Source organism: Hypanus sabinus, chromosome X1 (genome assembly GCF_030144855.1).
Source record: "Hypanus sabinus isolate sHypSab1 chromosome X1, sHypSab1.hap1, whole genome shotgun sequence".
Classification (NCBI taxonomy): domain Eukaryota; kingdom Metazoa; phylum Chordata; class Chondrichthyes; order Myliobatiformes; family Dasyatidae; genus Hypanus; species Hypanus sabinus.
The window spans coordinates 29705376-29731537 of record NC_082738.1 but is presented as its reverse complement, the minus strand read 5'-3'; the positions used below and the strand labels follow the sequence as shown (position 1 = coordinate 29731537).

Genomic DNA, 26162 nt, shown 5'->3' with positions numbered 1-26162 from the left:
CCCATCATTGGGTGACTCACGTTCACCCCAGATGAAACAATGTCTTGGGGCTTCAATACCTCCTTCTATCATGAAGTTGCATTATTACATAGACAAAAATCCCTGCGTCAATGATATTATACAATGACATGATATTAAACCGATCTACCTTTATACATAACAATACATGATCATGCCTATTAAGTTTTCAAAGGTTACTGCTGTTTGTTTGTCAAATAAAAAAAAATCTAATTACCTGGAGTCGAAACCAATCCAGTCTCAGACCTTGGAAGTTAAATTGCTCGTCAGTATCAACTGTGAAGAAAATAAAAATGTGCCACTGTTAACCCCTCGATGTTGCAGAATGAGTTTCAGTTCATGTACGTATAAGCAGCTGCGCCACAAAGTGCAAGCCTCAATGGACAAGAGTCAATACTTGATATGTTGGAGATAGAGCAGAGATAAAATGGGTCAATACAACCAGCAGAACACTGGGAAGAACTCAGCGGGCCAGGCAGCACGTGCAGAGGAAAGGGTGCACGTCATCATTTCATGCAGGACTGAGCGGGAAGAGGAGAGATTGTAGGATGAAAGGGGTGAGAGCAAGGCTGGTAGGGGGTGGGCAATGTTCCCTCTAAAGTGTGCGCACACACAGCTTTTGCTACTGGCGTACAAAAGGTTGTCGCTCTCTACCTAGTAAAGTATATTTCATGATAGTACACAATCTCATTTCCTTTTCCGATTTCTGATGCGGACGGTGTTGACAATGTGGAGTTTGCGATGATTTGTCTGCAGATTTTAGACCTGGCTTTTTTATGCTGTTTTTATTGAAGAAAGTATTCAGTGCGCATATCTTGTTCTCACTGGGCAAAAAAGTGCACAGCACAAGATTTTTGTGCACACTGGTCAGTACAAATTAGAGGAGACAGTGTGGGATGAGGGGTGGAAAGAGGCTGAGGAGGAGTTGGGAACGGTTAACAAGGGGAGAAGAAAGCTCAGTGGTCTGACGAAAGGAGAGTGTTCACACCATTTGGTTGTCAACTGACCAGTGGAAGACGAGGAATTGTGCTCGTTTCTGGCAATGGAGGAAGCAGAGGTGAGCGTGGGAATGGGAAGGAGAATTGAAGTGGCATTCACCGGGAGATCAAAAGGCAGGTGCTCTCCTTGTCTGCACTGAGTCTCACAGATATTGAGGAGGCTACATCAAGAGCACCAGTTCAGTAGACCAGGTTGAAGGAGAGACATGTAAACCTTTGCCTCACTTGGAAGGCTGGTATGGTGAAGGGAACTCCACCACTGTCCTACCTGGGTGGAGGTGTGGGGAGAGCACTGAGGGATGGGAGGAAAAGCCTGAGGACGCTCTGTCAACCACAGCAGAAGGGAAGCCACATGCCTGGAAGAAGGAAGACCTCTCGGAAGTCGAGACAGAGAAACTGAGTAAAATGGGTGGTGTTGTTGAAGTAACTGTGGGAGTCAGTGGGTTTCTAAAAGATATCAATGTAAGTCAGTGTCCTGAATGGAGGTGGAGAGATGTAGAGAGGAAAGAAAAGCGTCAGAGATGGTCCAGTTGGATTTGGGAGCAGAGTGGAAGCTCTTGTTCCAGATTCAATCATCTATGGTCTCTTTGTCTTTGCTTCTCTGCAATGGGTCAGTGTTTGATATGGAACAGTGTCTTTGAATGGGAGATTACTCCATAAACTGGACAGTAATGTTCCCTGCAAAATCATTCCTCCATGTGCTTCAGATTAGATAGAATCACACGGCTCAGATTAGATTAGACAGAATCAAAGCATCACATGGCGAGGAGATCTGTTTTTTTTTCACCAGTTTCTATCATTACCTTGTTTGATATTCAGAGATGTCAAGTTGTTCACAAATGAAGACATAATCACAGATTCTTCCTCAGGACAGACTGAGAGATTCTAAAAGAAAAAGGAAGCAAAAACTTAGACATCCAATGAATTTGTAGAATCACAGAATTTGTATAGCACCAGAGAAGGCCATTTGTGGGTGTGGTCATTGTTGAAGTGGCCAGGGTTAGAGTGGGGAGGCTTTGGCTTAACAGGCTTCAGTGAGAACATACGAAGGCTAAGGCTGCTGAATCATTTTTGGAATCATTTAATTGACTGTAGAACTTGAAGCTTAAGAAATTAGAGCCAAAGGTATAACAAGTATAGGCAGTGGAATGCTCCTCCTGAAAGATGTGGGATTTCAGGGTACCTAATGGTCTCACTGATGACTATATCTGCAGGAAGTCTATCCAACTTCAGCTCCTGACTGACGAGATCAAGGAACTGGGACCATCCAGGAGGCTGAAAACTTCATAGATGAGACTTTTACTGAGGTGGTCACACCCAGAGTGCAGGCTTCAGAGAGTAGATGTGTGACCACCAGGAGAAGTACGGGGAGTAAGCAGTCAGTGCAGGGTTCCCCTGTAACCTTTCCCCTCGGCAACAGGTAAACCCCTTTGGATACTGCTGGAGAGGTCGACCTATCAGGGCACAGCGGCAGGAGCCAGGCCAGTGGGACTGTGTCCACCTCTGTGGCTCAGCAGGGAAGGGGAAAGTTAGGCACAGCAACAGTGATAGGAGACTCGATAGTTAGGGGAACAGACAGGATGGTGTGTTGCCTTTTGGTGCTAAGGTCCAGGATGTCTCGAAATGGCTGCAGAATATTCTCAAGGAAGATGATAAATGCCCAAGGGTCATGGTGCACATTGTTAGAAAGGGGGAAGAGGTCCTGCACAGTGAGAATAGGGAGTTAGGAAAGCAGGACCTCCAAGGTAGTAATCTCTGGATTACTCCCACTGCTACAGGTTAGACAGGGTAGGAATAGGATGATAGTACAGATGAATGAGTAGCTGAGGACGTGGTGCGGTGGGCAGGGTTTCAGGTTCTTAGATCATTGAAACGTCAAGACGTCTTCTGTGGCAGCGGTGACCTGTACACATGGGACAGGTTGCACCTAACTGGCGTGGGGGGACCAATATCCTGGCCAGGAGGTTCACTAGTGTTACTAGGGAGGTTTTAAGCTAGTTTGGCAGGGGGATGGGAGCCAGAGCACCGGGTTAGTAAGTGGAAGGATGAAGAGGAAGGTAGATGTTAGGGCCAGTAAAAACAGACAGGAGTAAAGTACTGGATAGTTCAATGCATGTATGTTAATGCGAGGAGTATTATGGGTAAGGGTGATGAATTTAGACCATGGATCAGTACCTGTCTAAATGCACTGCCTGGGGTGGTGGTAGAGGCAGAAACATTAGATAGACACGTGAATGTGAGGGAAATGGAAGGATATGGACATTGTGTAGGCAGAAGAGATTAGTTTCGTTGGCCATTTGATTACTAATTTAATTGGTTTGACACAACACTGTAGGCCAAAGGGCCTGTTACTGTGCTGTACTGGTCTATGCTGAGTTCTAAAGCTATGTGCCTGCTCCCTGTAGACTCTTCCACCCATCTTATTTCCCCTGCTCCTTTCCCACCCCCTACAGATAATTCCCTCTAGTGCCAATCCAATTCTCCTTTCAGGCCTTAGCTGACCCCTTTTCCACCCCCCACAGACACTGAGTCCCAGATCATCACCACTCTCTGGGTGAAGAGGTTTTCCTCACCGTTCCCCCATATCTGCAGTACAAAACTCCACCCCTACAGACACTGAGTCTCAGATCATCACCACTCTCTGGATAAAGAATCCAGAACCATTGCAGTAGATCGTTTCTGCCCCTCTCTGGCATCCTCACATTTTTCCTAAAGTGTGGTGACCAGAAATGGACGCAGTCCTCCAGTTGTGTCCGAGCCAGTGTTTGTCCAGGTTCCACGTCACCTCCCCGTGTCTGGTCTCTGTCCGAATCCCAGGATCACAAACACTTCACCGACCACTCTCCCAACACGCCCGGCCACTTCCAAACACTGACGTTCATGTACACCCGGGTCTCTCTGTTCCCACACCCTTCAGCACTGTGCTACTGGGTCCATGGTGTCTCTCCTTGTTCTTTCTGCCAAAGTGTTTCACTTCTCACTTCTCTGTATTAAATTCCATCTGCCTCCTGTTTGCCCATTCTGCCAGCCTCACTGTGTCTGGAACAGACACTCAGAGTCTTCCCCAACCAGAAGCCCTGGATGAACTAAGAGAGATGCAGTCTGCTGAGGCCAGATCAGTGGTGTTCAATACTGGTGACCAAGTAAAATACAAGAGGTCCAGATACGACCTCACATGCAAAATGGCAATTTTGACCAACTGGAATCACTGAAGGATGCTTGACAGCTGTGGCAGGGCTTAAATGCTATCACCTCCTACTAAGTGAAACCAAGTGACATAGGTGACAACAAGGTTCTACCCCCAGATGAGCTCGATGACTTTTATGCTTGCTTTGACCATAACCTTTATAAACTCCCACAGCCCCCGGTGACCTGTGATCTCAGTCTCTGAGGCCAATGTGAGAGCATCTTTCAGGAAGGTGAACCCATGGAAAGCATCCGGCCCAGTCAGAGTACCTGGCCGAGTACTGAAGATCCGTGCTAATCTGGCTGGAGTGTTCTCTGATATCTTTAACCTCTCACTTTGGCAGCCTGATGCACCCACCTACTTCAAACAGGGTTAGACATGCCAGTGTCCAAGAAGAACGTGGAAACCTGCCTCAATGACTATCATCCAGTAGCACTGTGGTGAAGTTGTTGAAACATATCAACTCCTGCCTGAGAAGTGACTTGGATCTGCTCCAGTTTGCCTACTGGAGCAACAGGTCCACAGCAGATGCCATCTAACTAGCTCTTCACTCAACCCTAGAACATCTGGACAGTGAAGATGCATACATCAGGATGCTCTTCAATGACTACAGCTCAGCATTCAACACTACGATCCCCTCATATTCCTGCTCTACTCAATTTATGGCTGTGTGGCTAAGCACAGCTCCAATGCCATATTCACTGATGACACCACTGTCAGTGGCTGAATCAAAGGTGGTGACGAATCAATATATAGGAGGGAGACTGGAAACTTGGCTGAGTGGTGCCACAACAAAAACCTCTCACTCAATGTTAGATTATTGACTACAGGAACAGGAAAATGGAGCCTGGGGATCAGAGGGTCAGAGATGGAGAGGGTCAACAACTTTAAATTCCCCTGTTTATCATTTCAGAGGATCTGTCTTGGGTCCAGTACGTAAGTGCCATTACGAAGAAAGTGCAGCAGCACCTCTACTTAGAAGTTTGCGAAGATTCGGCATGTCATCTAAAACTTTGACAAACTTCTATAGATGCACAGTGAAGAGTATGCTGATGAGTTGCATCACGTCCTGGTACGGAAACACCAATGAGCTTGAACAGAAAAGCCTACAAAAAGTACTGGAACAGCCCGGTCCATCATGGTCTACTCTCCTATCCTACTAGACTCTTTCCTCTTCAGCCCTTTACCTTTGCTACCTCTCACTTCCCAGCTTCTTACTTCATTCCTTCTTCTACCCACCATCCCACCTTCCCCCTCACCTACCACGGGCCAGTTTGTAATCCTACTCCCCCCCTTCTTATTCTGGCTTCTTCCCCCTTCCTTTCTATTCCCAATGAAGGGTCACAGCCCGAAACATCGACCGTTTATGCCTCTCCATAGATGCTGCCTGACCTGCTGAGTTCCTCCAGCACGTTTTGAGCATTGTTTTTGGGACTGTGATTATTCGCCACACTGCTCTCCCAGATATTTTCTTCCCTTTAAAACAATGTTGGATCTGACTGTCAATTCTTAGATTAGAAGACCTCTATAACTTTACTTTGTTTTATTAACTCTTAATAAAATGATCGTGTAGCAACAAGTTTTGTGCCTCTTTCCTGACTTCAGAAAGAACGTCGGATTAAAACTCCAGAATCCAACAACAGCCTCTCCTTACCTGAATGGTTTCATTGAGGACGACGGCATCAAAACGAGACAGGTACAGGAGGAAGTAGCGCTGGATCACCTTTTTGTGCATGCGCAGCAGTTTGCGCAGCTCCTCCATCACAAACAGGAGTTCTGCGATGTTGCTGGAAGACACAGAGGAGATGGAGAGTGAGCTGATCCAGCCAGGAGCTCTGTCTCACCTTGCCAAGGCCTGAGAGTGTGCGAGCTATTAAAAACATCATCTCATTGCGTGTGTGATTCACTTGAGCCAATGAAAAGAAATGAGGTTTAAGCAGCGTGACCTGGGAGTGGTGATTGTTGGAGTGGGCAGTGTTAGAATAGGGCTTTGGCTCAAGAAGCTTCAACAAAAAGAGGTGAAGGCTCTTTTGGATTGGCATTGTGTGAGTAGGCCAGTGGAGGAGTCTAAGGCTTTGGCAAGGAGGCACAGGTAAGTAGCAGGTAAGAACAGGTAAGGAGTTCTCATTGTATGTAGAAGCATGTTGTCTCTCCAGTGGTTGTTCTTGCTTTCTTTCATCACTTGGGTTTACTGGGCATAGTTTGCAAATATGCAGATGCCACACAGATTGGGGGCATGGTGAACTGTGGCCAGGACTGGAATAGACCAAGAGGAGATAGACAGGCTGGAAGAATATGTGGACTTGTGAAAAGCAAATATGGCAGATGGACTTCTTAGGCAGGAATTAACATAGAACATTACAGCACAGTACAGACCCTTCAGCCCTCCATGTTGTGCCAACCTTATAATCTGCTCCAAGATCAATCTAACCCTTTCTTCCAACATAGACCTCCAATTTTTTAATCATCCATATGCCTAAGGGATTCTTAAATACCCCTAATCTATTTGCCTCTAGCACCACTCCATGGACCCACCACTGTGTGTAAAAAAAAACTTACCTTTGGCATCTCCTCTATACGATTCTCCAATCAGCTTAAATTAAAAATATTGTCTCCTTGTATTTCCATCCTGGGAAAAAGACTCTGGCTATCTACTTGATCTATGCCTCTTATCATCTTGTACACCTCTATCAAATCACCTCTCATCTTTCTTCACTCCAAAGAGAAAAGCCCTAGTTCACTCAAACCTATCCTCATAAGACATGTCCTCTAGACTAGGCAGCATCCTGGTAGATCTCCTCTGCACCCTCTCTGAAGCTTCCACATCCTTCCTGCAATCGGGTGACCAGAACTGAACACAATATCCAAGTGTGGTCTAACCAGGATCTTATAGAGCTGCAGCATTACCTCATGGCTCTTCATTACTCCCTAGACTAATGAAGGCCAACACAACATCTTAACCTGACCTGGTTCCAACACCTGATCCAGTATGGCCTCCCCTCACTACATATTCAGTCAGGAATCCTTGCTGGGCTCACCTCACAAGCCACTCCCCATCTAAACATTTTGCACGAAACATACGCCAATCAATATTAGGGAGGTTGAAGTCCCCCATGACAACAATCCTGTTATTTTTGCATGTTTCCAAAAACTGCCTCCTGATCTGTTCCTCAGTGTCTTTGTTGCTATTGGGGGGGGGGGGGGGTTCTACAGAATACTCCAGATAGAGTGAATGCTCCCTCCTGTTCCTGACTTTCACCCACACTCACTCAGAAGACAATCCCTTCAGGACATTCTCCCTTTCTGCAGCTGTGAAACTATTCCTATTAGCACAGCCACTACCCTCCCCACCCACACAATCCTCCTTGAAATATCTAAACCTCAGAACATACAGCAGCCATCCTGTCCTTGTGACAGTATAAACCGGAGGAAGCAATTCTAAAAAAGAGTCAAGAACAGGGAGGTCTGGTGGTCTTTTGTGTAGTTAGCTAGAGAAGGCGCACAGGATCCTGGGTGTTATAGACAGAGAGTACAAGAGCAAGGAGGAGTTTCATGGCAGCACCAGCTGTTCACAATCTATCACTGACTTGAGTGAGGGAATCAAGTGTAATATATCCAAGTTTGGTGATGGTAGAAAACTGGTTGGCAGTGTGGGATATGGGCAGGGTGTGGGGAGACGTTGGGGAATATAGCCAATTGAATGTGGAAACTGGAAGAAAACCAGAGAAAGGCAGAGTGTTGTTTAAATGATGAGAGTTTGAAAGGGGGGTGATGTTCAAAAGGACCTGGGAGCCCATGTACAACAGTTACTAAAGGTTATGTAGAAACAGCATAAAAGTGAGGAAGAGTTATGTTGGTTTTGAATGCAAGAGGATTTGTGCAATGATACAGAACCTTTTAGGACTGTGTTGGTCGTTGATGACAAATAAAGCTAATCTTTTAAATCTTTATTTTTAATCTATTTAAGGCAGGATCACCAATCAACCTCCACGTTACAGAACAGAAACTCACTTTACAGAATTCACAAACCGGAACTCAAAATTTTGAGATACAGAATAAAACTCACTCTCACCAAATTTGTAGGGGGGGGGGGTGGGGGGTGGATAGAAAGGAAAAACAAAATATATCTTTTTCAACAGACTTTTCCTGACACATGCACAGATGATGTGGCCATTTTGCAGAATGCAACTGCCCCTGAATCTCCTGCATTTCCAATAAAGTGAATGCAATGGGTGGCACAGTGGTGCAGCAGGTAGTGCTGATGGCGCACAGCTCCAGACACCCGGGTTTGATCTGGCGCTGTCTATGTGTTTGCACATTCACCCTATGACCATGTGGGTTTCTGCTGGGTGCTTGGTTTCCTCCAAGGTCACAAAGACATGAAAGACATACAGGTTGGTGGGTTAATTGGCCGCTATAAATTACCCCTAGTCTGTTGGTGAGGGGTAGAAATTGGATTTGGGGGAACTGACGAGAATAGGTCACAGGGACGCCACTAAAGACATGGGATCATTCTGTGAGCCAGATCCTTCTTTCTATATTGTCGAAAGGATGGCTCACCCATTGATTGCCAGGATGGCAGGTTTGTTATCAGGGCAATGAAGCAGATTAGGCCTGCACTATGTTGTGTTTAGCAGAATGAGAGGAGATCTCATTGAAATGGACAAAATCCTTCCAGGGCCTGAGACAGGCTAGATGTGGGGAGGATGTGTTTTCTGGCTGGGTGGCCCAGAACCGGGGTTCCAGTCTCACAATGTTGTGTTGACAGTTCAGGATACAGATGGGGAGAAGTTTCTTCATTGGGGTGGGGAAATTCTCTGGAGCCATCTCCCCACAGGGCCGTGGAACACAGCTCACTCAGAACGCAGACCGATAGATTTTTGGATGTGAAGTCAGTCAGAGGAGATTCCAGGGAAACAGCACTGAGTGAAACGATCAGATGTAATTGTGGTGAACCGCAGCCTTAAGAGGCTGCTTCTTACGTTATGGTGTGATGAGCAGTCCACTGATGGGTGGGTACAGAATGCACTTTTCAACAGTTAGAGCAGGGAGAGAGGCCATTCATCCCATGCAGTCCTTGCCAGCTGTAGTCCATACCTGCAGATTTGAGCACTTCAGGTCCCATGACCAAGCTCATCAAGGGTTTCCCTTCTCCAGTCACTCTCCTCAGCCATCCACCAATCTCTTGAAACCTCTGCCCCGAGGCTCCACTCCTTCCACCAAGTGCCCTCCTCATTCAAGTACTTGTCTAGATGCCTTGTCCATGTTGTTACTGTTCCTGTCTCCACCAGCTCGTTCCAGATAACAACAATGTACCTACTGCTCTCCTTAACTCTTCAATACATTCAATGGAATGAATCAGGTCTCAGTGCACAGACTCACTCCATATATTTATTTCACTGGTCACCACTGCCAGACATAAGGATGTAAATCACCCCAACCCACAAGTTTCCCCTTCTTTCATCCCTCTTCCTCACCTGTCTACATAGTCCTCAGGGGTCTTGGTTTTAGTGATGTTCTCAGCGTGACGCACAAGCCATGAAACCTCATCACGAGAAAATGATAGAGCCATGAAGACAAAAAGAGCCTGGATCAAAGAGCAAAAGTTTACAGTGAAACTTTGACCAAGATACAGAAGGCATCACTTTTATTTGCATAGAAAAGCCCACACCAGAATACAGGCCCTTTGGCCCACAATGCTGTGCCGAACATGTCCTTACCTTAGAAATTACCTAGGGTTACCCATAGGCCTCTATTTTTCTAAGCTCCATGTACCTATCCAGGAGTCTCTTAAAAGACCCTATTGTATCCACCTCCACCACCATCGCCAGCAGCCCATTCCACACACTCACCACTCTCTGAGTAAAAAACTGACATCTCCTCTATTGTGTTTGATGGGGTTCAGAAGATTAAAATGCATGGGATCCATGGTAACTTGGCTGTTTGGATTCAGTATTGGCTTGCCCATAGAAGGCAGAGAGCAATGGTCAATAGGATTTATTCTGGCTGGAGGTAATCTGCCTAGTGGTGATCCACAGGGATCTGTACTGGGTGCTCTGCAGCTTGTGATGCATGTACACTAAATGACTTGGATGAAACTGTGGATGGATGGGCTAGTAAATCTGCAGACAATATAAAGATTGGTGCTGATGTGGACAATGAAGATGCTTGTCAAAGGATACAGCAGGATATGGATCAATTGCAGATATGGGTGGAGAAATGGTAAATGAAGATTAAGGGTGAGGAGCTGGATATCTTAAAGGGAATGAAGGTAGATAAATCTCCAAGGCCTGATCAGGCATATCTAGTGGGAAGCTATAGAAGAAATTGCAGGAGCCCTGGCTGAGAATATTTGTATCATCATTAGGGACAGGTGAAGCGCTTGAAGTCTGGAGGGTGCTGAATGTTATAGTAAAGAAGGACGGCAAAGAAAAACCTGGGAACCATAGACCAGTAACTCTAACATCCATCCAGGTGGCCCCTGCTTTCCAAACGTTTGCTTTACGCAACTTCGCTTTTACAAAAGACTGACATTAGTACCTGTATTCACTAACCAAAAGAGGATTTTCGCTTTTATGAAAAAAGACGCCCGCTTTAAGCTTGTGTTTACCCTGAGGAAGACTACCATGACTGTGAAGCCTTGCTCGGGCAGGTGTGTGTGCATGCGTGTACATGCTGATTTTTTTCTACAAATCAGTTTTGGCTCAATCTTCCTGATTCTGGTAAGTGAAACTACACTGTAGGTACATTATTTCTACTTTATAGAGCTGTATATTTATCATATCATTCCTGCTTTTACTATATGTTAGTGTTATTTTAGGTTTTATGTGCTATTTGGTATGATTTGGTAGGTTATTTTTTGGGTCTGGGAAACCTCAAAAATTTTTCCCATATAAATTAATGGTAATTGCTTCTTCACTTTACGCCATTTCAGCTTACGAACAGTTTCATAGGAACGCTCTACCTTCGGATAGTGGGGGAAGCCTGTAGTAGATAAGTTACTAGAGAGGATTCTGAGAGATAAGATACACATACAGCTGGGAAGATGGGTTAGTCAGCATGACTTTGTGCATGGGAGATTATGTCTTATTAACTTGATAGATTTTATTGATGATGTTTCCAAGAAGCTAATGAGGGCAGGGCAATAGTTGTTGTCTATATGGTCTTCATTCAGGACTTCAAGTAGCCTCAAGATTTGGGGGAGTAGATTTAGGACGGAGATGAGGAAGAACTGCTTTTCCCAGAGAGTGGTGAATCTGTGGAATTCTCTGCCCAATGAAGCAGTGGAGGCTACCTCAGTAAATATACTTAAGATAAGGTTAGATAGATTTTTGCATAGTAGGGGAATTAAGGGTTATGAGGAAAAGGCAGGTAGGTGGAGATGAGTCCATGGCCAGATCAGCCATGATCTTATTGAATGGGGGAGCATGCTTGATGGGCCAGATGGCCGACTCCTGCTCCTATTTCTTATGTTCTTATGACTTGGTAAGTTTCCAAGTGGCAGGCTGCTCTGGAAAGTCAGATCACATGAACATTTGAAGGCTCTGGGCCTGTACTCACTTGAGTTTAGAAGAATGGGGGTGTGTGGAATCTCACTGAAATCTATCGAATATTGAAAGACCTAGATAGAGTGGGCATGGAGAGGATGTTTCCTAAACTGGGGGAGTCTAGGCTACGTCCACACTAGACCAGATAATTTTGGAAAATGCCAGTATCGCGTAAAAACGATAGGCGTCCACACTAGGCGTTTTAAAAAATATTTCTGTGTACATTAAAACGGATATTTGGGTGAATCTCCTCCTCCTGGGCATGCGCAGGACTCATCTACCGAAAACAACCGAAGAGGAAGCGGTTTACTATTTCCGTTTCCGCTGCAGCATTGTTCTATTGCGTTCATGAAAACAATGACATTCTATGCTGCCGTCACCATCTGTTCCGGCACGTCATGACAGCGTTTTTAGATTTCTCCGGTTACCCCATCCGTACTGCTCTGCCTAAGCGGCGTTTTCAAAATTACACACTCTGGAGAGCGTTTCTGAAAATCTCCATTTTCGGGGGACAAAAACACTGTTTTAGTGCGGACGGAGGGTAAAAAGGAAGAGAAAAAGCTTCAGTTACAGATCTATCCAGTGTAGTGTGGACGTAGCCTCAGAATAAAAGACATCCCTCTAGAACAGAGATGAGGCAGAAATTCTTTAGCTGGAGGGTGGTGAAGCTGTGGAATTCATTGCCACAGACATCTGTGGAGGCCAAGTCATTGGCAATATTAAGTTGGAGATTGATGGGTTCTTGATTCGTAAAGGTGTTAAAGGTTCTGGAGAAAAGACAAGAGAATGGGGTTAAAGAGGGATAATATGGTACTGTGCAAAAACATATACTTATAGCTAGGATGCCTAAGACTTTTGCAGAGTACTGTAGTAATTTTATGTTTTGCTCTGTACTGCGGCTGCAGCAAAAAAAAACAAATTTCATGACATATGTGAGTGATGATAAACCTGATTCTGATATGGGTCTCTGTTGTGGACTGAGAGTGGGAAGGGGACAGGGAGAGGAGAATCATGGTTAGGGAAAGGGGAAGGGAGAGAGGAGGGAGCAGGAAGCACCAGAGAGACATTCTGTAATGATCAATAAACCGATTGTTTGGAATCAAATGACGTTGCCTGGTGTCTCAGGGCTGGGTGTGTCTGCACCCGCACCACCCCTGCCCCAGCACTCCTTCTCTGCCACCTGTCCCACACCCCTCTCGACATTCCAACATCCTTTGTTCTCGCCAGATTGACAAACTTGCTCTGTGCTCCACATTGACAAGTACCGTACTGTGCAAAAGTCTTAAGCACATATGTATAGCTAGGGTGCCTAAGACTTTTAAGGTTGTTTCTCGAACTGGAGGCCTGTGACCTGTTGTGCGCCTCAGGGGTCGGTGCTGTTTCGAATCTGTATCAATGATTTGGATGAGATTGTACCAGCCATGTTTAGGACATTTGCAGATGGCACTAAAATAGATGGACAATGAAGAAAGTTATAAAAAAAAACTACAGGGAGATCTTGATCAGCTGGGAAAGTGAGCTGAAGAAAGGCAAATGGAGTTTAATTCAAATAAGTGTAGAGTGTTGCATTTTGGAAAGTCAAACCCAGGTAAGATTTTCATAGAGCCCTGGAGTGTTTGGTTTTGTTTCAGATTCTCACTGCCTGCACTGCACTGGTTCTGGTTGAACAGTACCCACACCTACCTTTGGTCCCAGCAGCCCGGGTTCGTCAGTCAGGATGGTACTCAGTTCCCTCACGGCACTCCTCAGGAAATGACGTTTCTCCCTGTGCACAGATCCGCTAAACGAAAAGCACAAACCCAGTGTCAACAGATCTGTCACCTCGTCCCAGAGCATTCCCTGGCCTAAAGATTAGAGAGCTTAGTGACATGGTGTCCTGACGCCAACCCTTCCCTAAATGTCATTAAAACCAAAGAGCTGGCCGTTGACTTCAGGAGTGAAGTCAGCATGGGGTGGTGCACATGCTCCTGTCTACATCAATGGTGTTGAGCTTGAGAGATTTGAAAGCTTTAAGTTCCTAGGTGTGAACATCACCAAAAGCATTTACTTACACTGCCCTTTTTCAGTAGAACATAGACCATTAATCAAGCATCAAATGTTACAGCACAGTACAGTACGGGCCCTTCTGTTGTGCCAATCTTTTAACCTACTTTAAGGTCAATCTAACCCTTCCCACCCACATACTCCTCCACTTTTCTATCCTCCATTTGCCTATCTAGGAGTCTCTTAAGTGCCCCTAATGTATCTGGCTCTACCACCACCCTGGCATGGTGTTCCATGCCCCACCATCCTCTGTGTAACAAAAACTTACCTCTGACATCCCCCCTATACATTCCTCCAATCACCTTAAAATTATGCCCTCTCATATTAGCCATTTCTGCCCCGGGATAAAGTCTCAGTCTATGCCTCTTGCCATTTTGTACATCTCTGTCAAGTCACCTCTCATCCTCCTGCACTTCAGAGAGAAAAGCCCTACCTTGCTCAACCTATCCATTTAAGACATGCTCTCTAGTCCAGACAGCATCCTGGTAAATCTCCTCTGTACCCTGAAGCTTCCACATCCTTCCTATAATGAGGCAACCAAAACTGAACCCAACATTGCAAATGTGGCCTTGAAGTAAATTACCTTTTACACTTTATTCTGCATTCTATTATTGTTTTACCTTGTTCTACCTCGATGCACTGTGAAATGATCTGATCTGAATGAACAATATGCAAAACAAACTTTTCACTGTATCTCAGTACACGTGACAATAATAAACTAATTCCAATTCCAAATAAAGACAACTAAAATGGTCGATTTCAAACTGTGATTAATAACTGCCTCTCTAAGTGACCGTTCCTTCCCATTTCAGTTTCTGAGACAGGTAAACAAAGCCCTGAAGTTGGGTTGAGACAGTGGGAGGGGGTCAGTAGAGGTAGGAGAGGGTCAGTGGCAAAGAACTGCTGCCCCGTTAACAAGCCACAGCGGATCAGGCCATAGGCTTCAACCCATGAACTGATCTCACTCGCCCGAGGGTAGCTTCCCTGTCCCACTACCCTTGTTCACCTCACTCTCACCCACCTAACAGTTCCTGATCCTCCTACACTCCCACATAACCCCCCAGTCTTTCTTTCCTTCAGTCCCCATACCTTTATCTCCCGACACCCGCTCCCCCGTTTCTCCCCCCAGCCTCCTTCCCTTCACCGTTTGCGTCCGTACACAAGTCCATTACCTGTGCGAGGTGGCGTGCTCCCGGCACTCTTTCACATCGCTGATCCGCTTGCTGTATCTGCAAGAGCAGAGATGGCAGTCAGTGCTGTGACTGAGGACAGGCATTCCCTTCCAGCCACGGACCTGGCAGCGAGCCAGGGAAGCACGGGTGGGACATAAATTGTAAAATGGTCTGAAGGTGACAGAGAGAAGGCAGCAGCCATTGCAGTGTGTCGGAAGCCAAAGTCGGGCGGACTTTCTTTGATTCTGTTATGGTTATTATTCTACAGATTTATTGAGAATGCCTACAGGAAAATTAATCTCAGGTGACATATCTGTACTTTGATTATAAATTTACTTTGAACTTTGGTGAGGTTGGTGTGTGTGTGCACAGCAAGAACTTTGGAAGAAGTTGCTATCAGGTCTTGAGGACCTGAGTTATAGGGAAAGGTTGAATAGGTTCGGACTTTATTTCCTGGAGCATTGGAGAATGAGAGTAGGTTTGACAGAGGTATACAAAATTATGAGGGTCTGGATAGGGTAAGTAGGCTTTTTCCACTGAGGTTAGGTGAGACTAGAACTACAGGAGATAGGTTAAGGGTGAAAGGTGAAATGTTTAAGGGGGATTTGAGGGGTAACTTTTTCACTCAGAGGGTGGTGAGAGTGTGGAACAAGTTGTCAGTGAAGTGGTGGGTGCAGTTTTGATATCAACATTTAAGTAAAGTTTGGTTAAGTCTGTAGCTGTGAAGGGTATGGAGGGCTATGGCTCAGCTGTAAGTCAATGGGACTAGACAGGAAAATAGGTTGGCATGGACTAAATGGGATGAAGGGCCTGTTTCTGTGTTGTAGTGCTCTATGATTCAATGACTCTAAGGGGGAGTGCACAGCTACCTCTCCCTCCTGCACTTACCCCCACCGACAGCTCCCTGGCTTTCTGCTCTGAACCGGAAGGGTATGGGACCAGCACAGAGAGAAAGGAACCCAGGCACAGCTCGGGCTGGTGGTACTGAAACCATTGAGTTACCACCTGACTGCAAACATCTGGTAGGCCCTGAGCCTGTGCCCAGGGGGCCCAACACCTACCCTCCATTGTGATGGAGGCAGAGATCTCTGTGGGAAGGTAAAATAGGAAGGGACCGTCTTCCTTGAAGGAAAGATAGGAGGGGACCGTATTCCTTGGAGATGGGATGTGTTGGGTGGAGGTGGAGAACACGGAGGGGTGAAACACTAAGGAACAAAAGAAGACCAATCAGTCAAAGCATATTTATGTTACCATATAGTTCCTTAAGATTCATTTTCTTGCAGGCATTTACAGGATTATAAAGAATACAACAGAATTTATGAAAAAGACCTAAGACAAGATCTGAGATCAAAAAGGCTCATAATGTGGACAAAAAGCTCTTGTACCTCCTACCGGATGGTAGCTGCGAGAAAAGAGCGAGGATTTGCTTTCAGGGAACAGCGGAAGGACTGGCAGTGATTTAGTTCAATCTGTAACCAGGCTCTTCTACCTACGAGCCAATCCCTGGCAACACTGCACGGTCTGTACAGTGTGTAACACTTTAATACATTGTTCACAAGTCATATGTAAGCCTCTTAGGCAAAAGAAAAACAATACAAAACGCTTCAGCTGGGGTTACCAAGATAAGTTAAAGACACTGTTAGATCAAAAAGGCTCATAATGTCGACAAAAGGAGCAAACTAAAGACTGGGGAATTGCTAAGATTCAGCAAGGAGAGGCAAGGCCTTGCTGAGGACAGGAGAGAGTGAGTGATGGAGAAACAGAGATGTGTGAAATGAAGCAAACCTCACACTGTCCCGTTGGCCATTTGTAGGCAGCTCCATCTAAAGGGAAGGCTCACTGTGGAGTAAAGCTTTCACATTCCCAGTGAGGGCTCAGTCCAGGTAACGTGACAGTGGAGTTAGATACATTACCCTTTCATGCTGCCGAACAGCTCCTCGGTCACCTTGTGATGGATTAGAACCTCGTCTCTGAAAAGCTCAATGCACAGACTGCACTGCAGTGCCTCTTTCCACAGTGCCTGGCATGCTTGCTCTGAGTTTAAACTGCTGTGGCAGAGCAGGAAGCCAACTAAATCAGAGAAAAACAAGAATTTACCAGAGGTGTGAAAGGTGTATAATGTGGCACAAGTAAGGGTGCATTTTATTCAAGCTCACTGCATGGCATCTTCTGTTCGCACACCTGCCCATTGTCCCTCCACAAGAACAAAGATAACAGGGCATCCAGTCTTGTCAGGACAGAATCACCCCACAGAGAAAGATGTGAACACCTGATCATTATTTCACAGGGCTAAACACACACACACACACACACACACACACTCACTCACACACACACACACACACACACAGACACACACACACACACACACACACACACACACTCACTCACAGACACACACACACACACAGACACACACACAGACACACACACACACACACACACACACACACACACACACACACACACACACACACACACACACACTCTTTCCCTCTGCCATCCGATTCCTAAATAGACTTTGAAGCTTTGGACACTACCTCACTTATTTAAATATACAGTATTTCTGTTTTTGCACATTTTTAAATAATCTATTCAATATATGTAATTGATTTACTTGTTATTTATTATTATGTTTTATTTTATTCTTTATTATTTTCTCTCTCTGCTGGATTATGTATTGCATTGAACTGCTGCTGCTAAGTTAACAAATTTCATGTCACACGCTGGTGATAATAAACCTGATTCTGATTTTGACCATTTTGGGGCATCATGGAACACAGAATGGAAACAAGACCTTTACCCCAACATGTCCGTGCTGATTAATTAAACTAGTAATCAAACACCTAACTAAACTGATCCTTTCTGCCTGAACAATATCCGTATCCCTCCATTCCTTGCACACCCATGTGCCTGTCTAACAGCCTCTTAAACACTTGCATTGTACCTGACCACCACCATCCCTGGCAGCACATTCCAGGCACCCATCACTCTCTGCAAAAAAACTTCCCCCTTCTCACCTGAAATAAATGCCCTGTGGTACTAGACATTTCAACCGTGGGGAAAAGATACAAGCTGTCTACCCTGCCTATGCCTCTCATAGCCTTATAAACCTCTATCAGGTCTCCCCTCAGTCTCTGCTGCTCCAGAGAAAACAACCCAAGTTTGTCCAGCCTCTCCTTGTAGCTCACACTCTCTAATCCAGGCGGCATCCTGGTGAATCTCCTCTGCTCCCTCTCCAAAGGCCCCACATTCTCGAAAAACTTAACAGTGCCATTTAGAAATTGGGATCCTTTTGGTCTGCATTCAAATTTCTTGCATCTCCCAGGGCTCAGCTACACAGCAGCCTGGGAAGACACGGCAGCTCCTGCAGAATGTAGCTTCCCTCGACGTGGCTGCCCCTGTGATTACTCGAGCAGGGAACCATGCTCCCAAGTTCACTGCCAGTGGAATAAACATGAGTGACTTGGTCCAGGATCAGAAGTCCAGAGATGATCTGAAACAAACCTTTAAGGAATTCAGGTCAGTGAGCAGCAGCTGTGGAGGCAGAGGGACAGTTGACATTTCTGGTGGGGTTCAGAGTGGAAGGGGGAGAGCTGGTGTAAAGAGGTGAGAGGGAGGGATGAGGCAGAGGCTGGCAGGTCACAGGTAGATCAGATGAGGGGGTGAGTAGGGAGGGAGAGCAGAGGTGGAGGTGGAGTCTGGGAGGTGACAAGGCAAGGCTGCGCTGGTGTCAGCAGCAGGTGGACTGAGTACCCATACCCCTCCCAACTGTCCACCATTGGATCTTCAGACTGCACCGACCTCCGGTCGCAGGTCTGAACCACACTGGAGACAGCTTTCCACAGATCCTCATGTCATTCTGTCAAATTTGTCGATGGGGAACGATGCAAACGTGAAAATGTCACCCTCGCAGGGATCCACCATAGTCCACACCAACTCCAAGGCAAAATGAAATGTCTCTAAACTGCTTCGTGCCACGTGTATTTAAATGTACACTGCAGAGAGACAGATTCTGAGGACTTTCAAACATTGCCTAACAATGTCTGGATAATTCTTTATAACACAAACACGAATGCTGGTAACACTCAGCAGGTCAGTCAGTACGAGTGAAGAGAGAACTAGAATTCATGGTTCATGGCAAAGACACTTTGTTGTTTGGTTCAACTGAAACAAGCCCTTTGGCCTTTCTAGTTTACGTGAAACTATTATTCTGCTTAGTTCCATTGACCTGCTCTTGGACCGTAGACCTCCATACCCCTCCCATCCATGTATCTATCCAAATTTCTCTTAAATTGTTGAAATCAAACCCACATTCACCACTTCCCATTGGCAGCTCGAACCACACTCTCACAACCCTCTGAGTGAAGAAATTCCCCCTTAACATTTCACCTTTCACTCTTAACCCATGACCTCCAGTTCTAGTCTCACCCAACCTCAGTGGAAGAAGCCTGCTTTTATTTACCCTGTCTATACACCTCAAAACTTTGCATACCTCAATCAAATCTCCCCTCATTCTCCTACGCCCCAAGGATTAAAGTGTTTTCAGTATTTTCTGTTTGATTTTAGGTTTCCAGCATCTGCAGTGTTTGGATTTTCATCTCCTCCAGATATTTTTTTTTAATTCATTTATCTGTTATTTGGCAGTTCTTTGCAATGTAACACACACAGAATGCTGGAGGGACTCAGCAGGTCAGGCAGCATCTGTGGAAATGAACAAACAGTTGATGTTTCAGGCCGAGACAATTCATCGGGACTGGGAAGGAAGGAGAGGAGAAGCCAGAATAAGAAGTGGGTGGAGGGGGAGGAATACTAACTGGAATATGATAGGTGAAGCCAGGTGGGGGGAGGAGTTGAATTGAGAATCCGGGAGGTGATAGGTGGAAAAGGTAAAGGGCTGAAGAAGGAGGAATCTGATAGGAGAGGAGAAAGGATTATGGAAGAAAGGGAAGGAGGAGGGGCACCAGAGAGAGGTGATAGGTAGGATAAGAGAAGGGAAAGGGTAAGAGGGGAGCCAGAATGTGGACTGGAAAAAGGGAGAGAGGGGTCAGGGTGTTTGAAATTACCGGAAGTTAAGGAAATTGATGTTTGTGCTATCAGATTGCAGGCTACATAGATGGAATATGAGGCGTTGCTCCTCCAACCTGAGAGTGGCCTCATTATGGCAGAAGAGCGGCCCATGTTGGAATGGGAATGTACTTCACTTATATACTGTATGTATGTGCAAACCCAGATTAAAAATCAAATTCCACTTCCTGCACTACTCGTTCAGAGCAATATCAGTTTTGTTTGCATTTAGTACCATGTTTCTTCTGTCTTGTGTATGGGCCATATTGTGTACAGCTATAAAACCCAGGGTTCCAGTGAGCTGTGCTGATACTTACTGATAATCCATTTCTCCATTGTTTCCAGGGACAAATATTCACACGGCATCTGAAGTAAAAGACAAGAGTTCAAGGGTCACTTTCGTTCCCCATGTTCGCAACCAACGCATCAGCGTTACTAACATCGGAATGGGAACCCTAAAATAATTTCATCCATTAATTAGCAGTGCAGCAAAGATATCATGACCCACAGTTTGCGTTGCATCAGCACGCAGGATGGTGTGCTGAAGGACCAAGGTGAGTGGGTATATGGGAACAAGATTTAAATGCACAGCAAGGCACATTGACACCGCTCCGACCCCGAATCACACACAACGTTGTGGAAGTTGCAGCAAGGAAAGAGTTAAAGTGGTGTGCTAACAGAACAGAGAGCAAACACCTTGTACGGCCTTCCTATGTGTGGGAGTTTATTAAGGCAAGAGTCAAGATGATAAGCTGACCGAGACAGCATGCACACATGGTGCAGTCACCCAGGCTGAACACAGCACTCTGCTTTGTCAGCCTTTCTGTTCGAGCCTGGGACCCAGAGTCACTGAGCATGCCGAGATAAAGATGCAAATGAAGGATTCTAGGGCAACACTTACCATTGGACAGCTATTTTACTAATTCCCAAGTGTTATTGGTCATAACGTAGATTTAATTAGTTATTAACACCTTCCTGCCACTGTCTGTAAGGAGTTTGTATGTTCCCCCACGACCGTGTGGGTTTCCTCTGGGTGCTCCAGTTTCCTCCCATAGTCCAAAGGCATCGGTTGGTAGGTTAATTAGTCATTGTAAGTTGTCCTGTGATTAGGCCCGGGTTAAATCAGGGTTGCTGGGCGGTGCAGTTCGAAGGGCCAGAGGGCCTATTCTGTGCAATATCGCGATAAAAATAAATAAATAATAACTGATGCTTATATATGCAAATGACGGGATTCTGAATTGTACAGAGTTTCTACTGGATTAATATCTGTGTCCAACTAATCAATTTCTGTGTAAAAATGGCATTTCTTTGTTCAGTGTGGGTGACAGGCCGGGCTGTTCTCCGCGTGCGCTGAGAACAAGAATGAATTGTCAGAGTCGTCGACAAACAGCCAGAGTGTCTTCTCAGTTTCACTTCACAAGGTCATTCAAGCACAGAGTACAAGTAGATTTAAAAACTAATTAGATAAGTTTCCAGAGAAAGGTGAGAGGCAGGTAGAGAAATACTGGCCTTATTAAGTGATCAGTTCTACGGTTGACAGAAAGCTATGTTGGAAACTGCAGGACTGGTTATGCTTACGGTGTTGGATGCAGCAGGATTCAGCATGGCGCTCGAGGTGCTGATCAAACTGAGCAGCTGAGCACTCCGCCAATGGTCAGCAGTGAGGTTCCTCCTTGGGAAGAGGGTTTGCAACGAGAGGAGGGCATCGGTGAGGAGCTACAACAAGAAAAGAAGCCATTAAACAACCAGTGACACCAAACAGATGAAATGTCACCCAGAAGGAATTGTGCATTAGTTCAGTGCACAACACTGAGTACCATTATCAGAAAAACAAAGGAAAAAACCTCCCTTTCTCCAGCTGAGGGTGTGGTGAACTACATATACCTGTCTGGACACGCCCCCCCACCCCCGCTGACTGCTCCTGTGGCTCCTCCCACGGACCCCGGTATAAAGGTGATTGGAGGCACTGCTCCTCCCTCAGTCTCCAGGATGCAGTGTGGTGGTCAATTGCAGCTTGCTCTTTCTTCCAGCCAATAAAAGCCTATATCGCACCTCACGTCTCCAAGAGTTATTGATGGTGCATCAGAGGGGAAGGGACCATACCTATGGCTCTTCACTTGATAAAGCTGCTATGTTCAGATTCTACACTGGGTGCATTCAGGGAACCAAGGCCCAACTCTACAGAGTTAGGCAGCTTGGATAGTGAACAAGAGCAGAGAAATGCAAGACTCTGTGAAATGGGGCATCGGCCTAAGATTTGATCTTAAACACTAGCTCAACCAAAAACACTGGAATCAAGGCACAAAACATTTCCTCACTGGAAAAATGTGGGCCTACCTCTGATTGTGTGAAGACTCACCTTCCAATGGGATTCAAATTCCTCTGTGAGTTTCTTCAGTGGGTGGTCATAATCTAGGAACATCTGCCCAAGTCTGGAATAATTGGAATCACTAATTGGGAAAAAACAGGGAAAATTGAGCAAACAAGAGAAAGTCTGCAGATGCTGGAAATCTAAGCAATACATACAAAATGCTGGAGGAACTCAGCAGGCCAGGCAGCATCTATGGAAAAAAGTTTCGGGCACAGTTTTAAGGTGCTGGGGAGTAGGTACAGAGGAGATATCAGGGGTAAGTTTCTTACGCAGAGAGTGGTGAGTGCGTGGAATGGGCTGCCAACGATGGTGGTGGAGGCAGATACAATAGGGTCTTTTAAGAGACTCCTGGATAGATACATGGAGCTCAGAAAAATAGAGGGCTATGGGTAACCTTGGGTAATTTCTAAAGTAAGAACATGTTCGGCATAGCATTGTGGGCTGAAGGGTCTGTATTGTGCTGTAGTTTTTCTATGTTCTATGTTTCAGGCCGAGATCCTTCATCAGGACCACAATGAAGAGAAAATTGAGCATTTCTGTTTTGAAACAGCTCTCATTTGGGATGTTTACAGTGACAATGCGGGGGGGGGGAGAAGGAAAAGGATGGGGGAGGGAAGAGACCAGAGGAAGGGAGAGTGGGGAGAGGGGAAGGAGTGGGGCAGGGAGGGAGAGTATTGGGGAGGGAGAGTCTGTCAGAGGTGACAGAGAGAGGGAGGGGAGTGAGGAAGTACAGTGAGGAAGGCAGGGGAGAGTGTGGGCAAGACAAATTGTTTGGAGGGAGAGTGTGAGTGAGGATGAGTCAGGGAGGGAAGAGAGGTGGAGGGAGTAAGTGGGTGAGAGAGTGGGAGAGGGAAATATGGAGCACTGGAGAATGTGTCAGAGGTGAGAGAAGGGGCAGAGAGTGTGGGTTAGGGACAGCATGGAAGAGGGTGAATGTGGAGGGGAAGATGGCTAAATATTCATTAACAATGGTGAGAGCTTTCCAACTCTTTGTTTCAGTAATCACATAAGTAATGGGAAGCTGCTTTACCTAGTACCATTGGACATCTCATAGGCACAGTTGTACAAGCCAAGCAGGACCTTGCGATCTTCAACACGAGCCAACAGCATGACGATGGAGGTGTACGTAGTTACCAGATCAAGATAACCCTTGGTAAGGTCATAGTTTACATTCTGCAAGTGAAGTAATCATTGAAAAAGTTCACCCCTCTCCATCGTATTCATCACTTTTTCCTGTAATCTAAGATCATCCTTCTCATTAGCAACAACACCCCCATCTCGCTCGACCCAATTTCCTGTGTTCAGCCCATTTTACTCTAAGCCCCTCCCCAATGTGTACCCCTCCAAGTGCTTCTCAAACAACACTATTGTACCTGTCTCAACCACTCCCTCTGGTAGATTGTTCTATAGACTCACCACCGTCCGGGTGAAAATGTTGCCTTTCAGGTCCCTTTTAAATATTTCCTCCAACTTTTTGTGTGCCGTTCCAGATTTCCAGCATCTGCCGTCCTGTGCCACTACAGCTCATCCTCTCATTGCTACTTTGAACTCTCCTAGGTGTGCACAACAAATTCTCCACAGCTTCCACCATCTTCCACGGGACCCGACCACCAAACATCATTACCACCTCCCCCACTCTCCGCTTTCTGCAGGGATTGCCTCTCCGTGATTCCCTTATCAATTTCGTCCCTCCCCTCCAACTCCCTCCTGGCACTTATCCCTGCAAGGGGAAGAAATGTTACACCCACCAATTTACCTCCTCCCTCCTGAATAAGGTACTTACAATGTCCAGGTACATTTGGCAGGCATCCATTGTATTCAGTAATTCATAGATATTGTCCTGTAAAACACAAACAGAAGGACCTTCAATAGAAGTCAGATGAACAGCCAAAACTTGTTCTTAATGCAAAAAGCATTTGCTGCAAATACCAAAATTTCCCAGACCCACTGAAGATACCTGATATCAAAGATTAATCATGACATTTAGCTTCTGTATCCAGCAGTCACCACAAGCCTCCGCATCCAAAACATCATATGTTTTTCACCCTCCGTATGCCACCTTGTCTGAACAGAGGAGCACTTTTAGTCATAGACTGAGACAACTGCGCTGCTTCAAAGAGTGTGATATGAGGTTATTCTCACCCTCGGCCATTAGACTCTATAATGAGTCAACCTATAGCCGAGGAAGTCATGTTAGGCTGTTTGTGGCAACTTTCTTTTTTATTCTTTCCACTTTTCTTCTAATATTTATATCTATGCTTTTGCAATGCTACAGTGATGCTGTAATTTCCTTTGGGATCAATAAAGTATCAATCCATCATTCTTCGTTTCTGTCTCCAGTGGGATCCTATCACCTGGCATATCCTTTCCTCCACCCCCTCTCTGCTTTTCGCAGGGATCACTTTCTGTGTAACTCTCTGGCCCATTCATTCCTCCCCACAGATCTCCCTCAAGGTACTTATCTCTGCAACGATGATAAGTGCTGCACCTCAATCTGTCAGGCTGCTCAGGGTCATGTATCCGGAGCTCCCAGTGCCGCCTCCTCTACATTAACGAGACCTGATGCGTATTGGGGAACCACTTTGTCGAGCAAAACAAGGCAGGATCTCCTGCTGGCTATCCATTTCATTTCCCATACCAACATGTCTGTCCATGGTCTCCTCTATTGCCACGATGAGGCCAAATTCAGCCTGGAGGATCAACACCTCATATTCCATCTGACAGCATGGACATTGTTTTAGAGGTAACCATTCATCCCAGTATTCACAATCACCCCCCCCCCCACACACACACTAGTTTTGTTTCTTCCCTGTTCTGTTAACCTTCTCACCCCATTTCTTCTCCTCCCCTCATGGCCTATTCATCACATCCCTCTGGTTCTCCACCTCCTTCCCTTCATTCCACTCTCCTCTCCTATCAAATCCTTTCTTCGGCCCTTTACCTCTTCCATCTATCACCTCCCAGCTTCTCACTTCTTCAGCCCTCCTTCACTCGCCTATACTCCCACTCCCTTGGTCTAACCTGCCACTTGCCAGTTTGTACTCCTCCCCCACCCCACCCCCACCACCTTATTCTGGCATTTTCCCTTCCAGTTCTGATGAAGGGTCTCAGTCTGAAGTTTTATTCCCATCCACAGATGTTGCCTGACCTACTGGGTTCCTCCAGATTTTTGTGTGTGCTGCTCAAGACTTCCAGCATCTGCAGAACCTCTTGTGTTCACCATCCAGTCTACCTGTAGCACCTCTTTCAGGGAACAATATACCTGTACTCCAAGGTCCCTCTGATCTACAACATTCCCCTGGGCCCTACCATTCACTACAAACCTCCTACTCCAATTTGTCCTCACTGAATTAAATGCATTTCCCTTTCCTCGGTCCATTTACTCAGCAGATCAAGATCCATCTGTAATTTTTATTAACCATCTTCACTGAGAGCGACTACTTGGTCCTGCTCTTTGAAGGGGCAAATTTCAGACCTTCGCTCTTCCTGCCTTTCCAAAGCCAGACATCTCCAAGCTTCTCTCACTCTGGACTCTTGCTCTTCAGTTATTTGTGGTAGTCATGTTTTCAGCTGCCTCAGCATGCTGAGCTGTAGAATTTGTTCCACAGACTCCCCAACATGACCTTCTTTCCCTCTCTCATTCCTTCCTTGTTGCTGTTCCTTTAAGTTGCTGTAGTGGACAGTGTCAGGACATAATGTGTGCTGATTATCAGTTATTACATTATTTCTCCAGCTGAGTTACATTACTAACTCTGAAAG

General features: G+C 45.8%; 1 protein-coding gene and 1 long non-coding RNA gene across 4 annotated transcripts in view; one reads left to right on the top strand and one right to left on the bottom strand.

Moving 5' to 3' along the window:
- LOC132384738 (nck-associated protein 1-like) overlaps positions 1-26162 on the bottom strand; it is a 103652-nt gene that overhangs the window by 46302 nt on the left and 31188 nt on the right. For all 3 annotated transcript variants that reach the window (XM_059956173.1, XM_059956174.1, XM_059956175.1), the window contains exons 4-15: positions 24187-24243; positions 23434-23576; positions 22392-22482; positions 21611-21748; positions 20350-20398; positions 16879-17035; positions 14966-15022; positions 13434-13530; positions 9681-9790; positions 5858-5990; positions 1820-1901; positions 236-294 (exon numbers count right to left, since the gene is read on the bottom strand). In XM_059956173.1, the coding sequence (XP_059812156.1) occupies positions 236-294; positions 1820-1901; positions 5858-5990; positions 9681-9790; positions 13434-13530; positions 14966-15022; positions 16879-17035; positions 20350-20398; positions 21611-21748; positions 22392-22482; positions 23434-23576; positions 24187-24243 (1173 nt within the window). The remainder of the gene's footprint in view (positions 1-235; positions 295-1819; positions 1902-5857; positions 5991-9680; positions 9791-13433; positions 13531-14965; positions 15023-16878; positions 17036-20349; positions 20399-21610; positions 21749-22391; positions 22483-23433; positions 23577-24186; positions 24244-26162) is intronic.
- The window catches only part of LOC132384739 (uncharacterized), a 155052-nt gene that overhangs the window by 97833 nt on the left and 31057 nt on the right, over positions 1-26162 (top strand). The window contains exons 3-4 of the long non-coding RNA XR_009509005.1: positions 20378-20586; positions 23403-23556. This is a non-coding gene — a long non-coding RNA (uncharacterized LOC132384739). The remainder of the gene's footprint in view (positions 1-20377; positions 20587-23402; positions 23557-26162) is intronic.